At 35.5% G+C, this 6,544-nt stretch overlaps 1 protein-coding gene across 1 annotated transcript; it reads left to right on the top strand.

Annotated features, from left to right (window-relative positions):
* The first annotated feature begins 477 nt into the window (after positions 1 to 477).
* Positions 478 to 6,047, top strand: LOC121139824 (aphrodisin). Its single transcript, XM_040743824.1, has 7 exons — positions 478 to 623; positions 1,072 to 1,211; positions 2,077 to 2,147; positions 3,526 to 3,636; positions 4,864 to 4,965; positions 5,215 to 5,244; positions 5,830 to 6,047. The coding sequence occupies exons 1-6, from the start codon at positions 561 to 563 to the stop codon at positions 5,229 to 5,231; spliced, it is 504 nt and encodes a 167-aa protein (XP_040599758.1). The 5' UTR covers positions 478 to 560; the 3' UTR covers positions 5,232 to 5,244; positions 5,830 to 6,047.
* The last annotated feature ends 497 nt before the right edge of the window (positions 6,048 to 6,544 follow it).

The following is a 6,544-nucleotide window of genomic DNA, read 5'->3' on the forward strand; positions in this document are numbered from 1 at the left end:
CCCCTTATCACAATTAGTTTTGTTAATGTCATTATTTTTGTAGACTGTTTCACTTGATTTGGTTCTTTTAATTAATGATATTTTTATTTATTTCGAGGAATGGGAGCAATTTTCCTACTGTATTTACTGTTAAGCTTCAGCAACTCGTGCAGCAACGTACCATGGTTGTTGAATTCAATGTACAAGAAGAATAAAGTAGTCAATGTATGGAAAGTCCTTTAAGAAGCACAGTGACCTTTACCCAACGGTATAGTTCTGGAAGGAAAATTATTATTTGTATGCTCAAACAAGATAGTTCTTTGTTTCTAACAGGAATGCTCAATTTTCAAACAAACATAACCTGACCTTAAGGCTAATCACATTAGTTTTGAGATATGAGGTCATACATCATTTGGCAGGGCCAAAGAGGAAACACTAGACAGATGTAGCTTAGTGTAGATCAAACTGGTTGGTTCCGTGAAACTCCCTCTAACTATCTGTATAAAAAGCTTTGTCAGTTGAGTTCTTCTCAACCACTCACCTCTTCGAGCTTCTGTGGAAAAGCAAAGTCAGGCACCACCATGGTAAAGATTCTGCTGCTGGCTTTGGTCTTTAGTCTGGCTCATGCTCAGGATTTTGCAGAGGTAAATTCATTTGCTCTATTCATATATCTTAGCTTCATCAACAGCATATTTCTGTGGATGTGACACATCACTCAGTTAGTCCATGCAAGACTATATTTAAGAAATAAGTTTTCTGACTGTCACAGAGGTACAGTTTACCTATTAGATTCCTCTCACTGAAACAATTGGAATAAGGAAACAATGGGTGATATTTGCAGAGCATAAGAGGGCAAAACATGAGCACTTCTGCAAAGTCTCAGCTCAAAATGTTCTATGTTGATTAAATCATCATATTACCCTGAGTTATTCTACATCCCTAGGAACTTAATCTTGAACTAATGAACAAAATATTATTCATTGACATTTATAGTGAGTTTACATAATTCCAAGAACTGGGAACAGAGATGTGAATTTATACCACTGGTATATAGTTTTTCTTTGCTTCATTTGCCTTTGTTGCTTTTTTCAGCTTCAAGGAAAATGGTATACCATTGTCATTGCTGCTGACAATCTTGAAAAGATAGAAGAAGGAGGGCCACTGAGATTCTATTTTCGTCATATTGATTGTTATAAAAACTGCAGTGAAATGGAAATCACATTTTATGTCATGTAAGCAAATTGTCAAGCTTGTAAATTGAGCAGACTATTTATGCATTCTGCAACCTTTATGTTAAGCTTACAGGGGCATGTTCTGTTTCTGGTTGTGAAAATGAAGGCCTCATCTTTAGCATTGTGTTAAACTTATTCCAGTTGATCATTGTCTCCAATTTCTTGAGTGTTTCCTTAAAAAGCCTAGTTGTTGGAAGAATGTTGTTGAATGTTATAGTCAAATATTGGATGCAGGGGAATCTAAGCTTCCAATTTCTAGTAAGTCATCAGGAATATGTGAGCCTTTTGGTAAAAGCTGTGCATGTTATGTTATTCAATCTATGATGTCATGAAATAGTCCTCCACAAATAGTCGAGAAAAATCTAATTTGCGATTCCCTTTCTCTGAAGCTCTAGAACCAAACATTATCTCTCTGACATTTGGATAACTGTATTCATTGAAAGACTGCATGACACCATAAGAACTAAAAATGCTTAGAACTATTTCTATTTTTTAGGTTAGCAATAAAAGTACTTAACACATGCATAATAAATTGTGTACATATTATATCATTGGACAAGCACAAGAGAATATTTGAAATCACATTCATTTAATAATAAAGTTTGGAAGAGAGACAAATTAGAGCCTTCATAGCATTAACAAAATGAGAACAAATGAAGGAATTTACCTGTATGATTAATAACAAGATGATACAATCTAGACAAGTTTTAGGAAAAGTGAGGTAAGCATACATATTTTGGTCCTAGCTCTGTACACTCTTAACAGATGCTAGTGCACTCTGAAGTTCGTTATAACACTTGAAGGTCTTTAAGATGAATTCAAATTTTACACAGAAAAAATTATGGTTTCTCTGTTTGGTTTTTAGTACAAACAACCAGTGCTCCAAGACCACAGTCATTGGGTACTTGAAAGGAAATGGAACCTACCAAACCCAGTGTAAGTACAGGATCTGTGTGTTTCCTTTATGAACAAAGCAATGCTGATGTACATATTCATGTTGATACTTCAGACACCCATAGGTGCATGGATTTAGAAAAATTTTGGCTACTTGTAAAGTTATCAATCCTTCCAATGAACTGAGATATGCTTCATAGTCAGATAACATTGTACGTCATCTGAAGTTTACGTGGAGAAGAACACTGTTACAGAAAGGTGTGAGTAATCATAGAAAAATATCTCCAAATAGTTTGAATGCATGAAAATTTATTTCCAGTTAGTATTCAGAAGCTTTTCTTTCATATGGTGTCTCAGATTGTTACTGGATGTGTCTGCCAGTCACTAATAGGACTCAGTGACCTGAATATCTTTGCAAACTTCATGCCTCATGTCCTCAAGTACTTACATTGTGGGTGTTATCTGTCATTCTTGATTTCTAGAACATTTAAATGAACAGTGCGATTTCAAAGATTATTTCTCTCATAGTTTGTAGAGATCATAACATTTAGATAATCAGATGATAAATTTCAATTTTAAAAGGCAGTTAGTTGAAGATCTGGTTAAGATTTTCATGCTGAGTACTTCAAACTTTAATATTTACTTAAACAATGGCAACACTATTCAACTGAATCAATCACAATTTGATGTTTAGTTTGATTTAAATGAACAGAGGGCACATTCTTGTGGCAGGTCTCATGCTCTACTAAATTTACATGTATATTAAAAAGCAGTCCTGCAATATAAAATGAACACACCCTATAAATCCTTTTATTTTCATGTGGAACTACTTTTCATATTTAATAAATGTTAGAGAGTGGAAATAATCCATGCATGCTTGCATTCCAATGAGCACGCATACACACACACACACACAGAGGCATACAGAAACAGATAGATAGACAGATAGGCAATTGCACACAATAGCAATGTCTGTCAAACACAAAAAGTCCATCCTACTTTCAAGATGACAACTTTTGTACACATGACAAATTACTATGTTCTATTTTTCCACATGGAAACATTTGCCCACTGAGTATTTCCATGGTATGGCACCAGATATTTACACATTGAGGAAATCAACAAGTGGCCTTTGGGATCTGGTTAAAAGCAGACAGAATATCCAACAGATTGTTCCCAAAGTTTTAACACAAGAAAATCAGAGAAAAATTGGAGTATCCGTACTTAGGATTCATATCAGATTTGAAGAGCAGAAATGTTTGCTCAAAATACTTTGATGAAATATCCAAAATGAAGGACTACAGGAATAGCTTTGTACAAATGTGTCATTTGATAATAGATAAGAGATGATTGCTAGAGTCTGGGCCTCCATTAATCTTCAGCAGTGATACTCAGTTTTGAAATATTTCCTTTATTACAGTTGAAGGTAACAATATATTTCAACCTTTGTATATAACATCAGACAAGATTTTCTTTACCAACAAGAACATGGATAGAGCTGGCCAGGAAACGAACATGATTGTTGTTGCTGGTAAGAATGGTAGTGGTTTCTCTGAAATAATAGCAGGGTCACTGAAGACTAGGGGCAACAGCAGAGGCTCTTGGGAGAGTTTATGTTCATGTTTCCTCAGTGGAAAGAGTAAGGCAAATAATATTTTCCCAAAGTTTAGACCATTTTGAGTATTATATGATCAAGTGTGTACTAAATTTAAACATGATCCTTATACTTTTGGTTTTGAACTCAGCCTAACCAACAGTGGAGAGGCTACCTCAAATGCCCTTCCCAGATATTGTGATTGATGAATTCCTTGTATGCCATCCTAGAACCTTCATGCAGTGGCTGAAGGAAGCAGAGTCAGACACTCACAGCTAAACACTGAAGTCAACTCCTGGAACCCAGTTGCAGAATGGGAGGAGTAATGAGCAAAGGGGTTAAGACTTGGCAGTCATGGAAACAGCAGACCAGATCAAGGGGGAGCTCATGGACACCAGACTGATTGTTGAGAGGCCAACATGGGACTGATCCAGATACCCTGAATGTAGCTGCCAGTGAGGAGGCATCTACAGTCTTTGAGGCCTCAGGCAACAGATAGCATTTATCCCTGGCATCCAGATGGACTTTGGACAACCATTCTACAGGAAGGGATGTTGTCACAGCCTGGACACATGGGGGAAGGGCTAGGCCCTGCCATGGATGATATGACAGTCTTGAGAGATCCCTCAAGAATGGCCTCACCCTCCTTGGAGAGTGGAGTCTGGATTGAGTGGAAAGTTGTGGCAGACTTGAAGGGGACAGGGGAGGAGGGGAAGGAGAGTGAGCTGGGATTGATATGTGATGCAAGATTGATTCTAATTTAAATTTAAAAAACAAACACACAAAAACCATGATCCTTAGTGAATAGACTCGGTGAGTTGTGAAGGTTCCACTGGCATGCATTTTTGTCTCTTTGGTGACATATTTTTGAACATTTAGAGGACTAAGATGAGTGAATTCTCTAGAAAGGTAGTTATTCTTTTTTGGTGCATCATGTAACAATGGAACATGATGTCATACCACAAGTTAGAGGTCTTCCAAGGTGTCCATGGAACACTGGGAAAATTACAACTGTAATTGACTGTATTGACCCATCCAGGACAGGTGAATTTGGTGAAGTTAGGATTTTTCCATTGCCAATAACAGTGGGACACTAAGGAAACAATGTAAATTTTGCTGAATTCAACTGACCATGTCATTGACATTGTCCTTCATGCAATGTAGGAAAAGGTAATGCTTTGACACCTGAAGAAAATGAAATACTTGTGCAATTTGCTCATGAAAAGAAAATTCCAGTGGAAAACATTCTCAATATTCTTGCTACAGGTAACATCAATGAATATCTTTTAGCTATAATATATATATATATAAATTTACATATAGATATATATATATTGAGTCTGTCTATCTGTCTGCCTGCCTGTCTGTCTGTCTGTCTAGTCAGATGCCTGATTCATATTGTATCTAGTCGTATTGTCTTTCAGGTGTCCTTTCCAGCAATAATCATTGGGGAAACTGTTCCTATATTCTTATAACACTTCTGTCACTCCTTACCCCACTCATGTTCTTTTTCAGATACTTGTCCTGAATAAAGGCCTTCCGTAGGTGAGTAAAAGTTGAAGGCATGATAGCCATACTGATATTTGAATCGATTTTTCCTCCTAACAAGAAAATTAGAAATAAGTCTTGACAAAGGATGAAAGGAACTCAAAAGTAAGCAATATAAAGAGAGAATATCATTCTTCTTTTAAAGCTGAAAATGTTACAATGGTAAAAGTGAAAGGTAGAATAATTTATGTATAAGACAATATTAAGTTCTTTTATTCAGAATTGATAATATTTTTATATTTAGTAAATTTACATCAAAAATGTTACTTGTTATTTGAAAAATCATACTTATGATTGTGAAATATAATTTGTCACAGATACACCACAAGCATGTTTATATTTTCTATATATTCTGTGAAACCTCAATCTACATTTCATGTGGGGGACACAGAATGACATTATTCACTGTAGACTGTGCTCATATAGAATCCAAAGTACAGGTATTGGCGATTTCCAGGAAATGAGCTGTTTGTGTACAATCACTTCTGTATACTCTATAATGAGATATCTAATGTTATATTCATGCACTCTTAAAACGACTATGTTCAACCATGTTTTAATTTTTGCTTTCATGCTGCCAAGGTGAGAACAGGATGGCAATTATGCATCATATCCTCTTGATCATGGAATCAGCATCACAAATAAATCGCCATTTCATTCTACATGAATTGTCCCATCTCCTGTAGAGCCAGGATACCACATATCAAATTCCTGGCTTAGCTTTCCTTTCCCATCACATGATGTATTACCTGTTCTTATTTTTTTGACTGATTAAATAAATTGTTTCAAGAAGCAATAAATGCCTTGCAAAATGTATCTCATTGAAAAAGCCCATAAATAGTCACTAAGATAATTAAAATAATCACTCCGGTGTAACAAATGATATCCGCATCATTACAAACTATTGTAGTAATTGAAATTTCATCATTGCTGGATAGCCATGGGCAAGAACAGTGCAGAAGTGAAGTTATTGTTGTGTTCCATATTTATTTTCAGTTTTAACTTGAGATTTGCAGTTGAATGGTTGTAACACACTGAAATAATTTGTGTAACAAACTCTTTGGTTCTTCCTCCATGTTCAACATTATTGAAAATTGAGGATGAATTCTGTTTTCAAAAGGCCATCTGACGAGATTATCTTTTGTTAAATGATTTCAGTATGTAAATCAATCAGGATATGTTTAGATGGTGTACATATTAGTCATTCACAGTTGAAGAATAAATTCATGAGAATGGTATTCCATAGACACCAAGCCCTACACATATACATGAAGATATTACATTTTCTGCATGTATT

Source organism: Mesocricetus auratus, unplaced genomic scaffold, assembly GCF_017639785.1.
Source record: "Mesocricetus auratus isolate SY011 unplaced genomic scaffold, BCM_Maur_2.0 Super-Scaffold_100003, whole genome shotgun sequence".
Taxonomy (NCBI): Eukaryota; Metazoa; Chordata; class Mammalia; order Rodentia; family Cricetidae; genus Mesocricetus; species Mesocricetus auratus.

What these genes read in the sequence shown, in the direction of transcription:
- LOC121139824 (XM_040743824.1), top strand. Translation starts at nt 561, where the DNA reads ATGGTAAAGATTCTGCTGCTGGCTTTGGTCTTTAGTCTGGCTCATGCT. An exon ending in ATGCTCAGGATTTTGCAGAG is followed by an intron (nt 624 to 1,071) that starts GTAAATTCATTT and finishes TGCTTTTTTCAG; the next exon opens with CTTCAAGGAAAATGGTATAC. An exon ending in GAAATCACATTTTATGTCAT is followed by an intron (nt 1,212 to 2,076) that starts GTAAGCAAATTG and finishes TTTGGTTTTTAG; the next exon opens with TACAAACAACCAGTGCTCCA.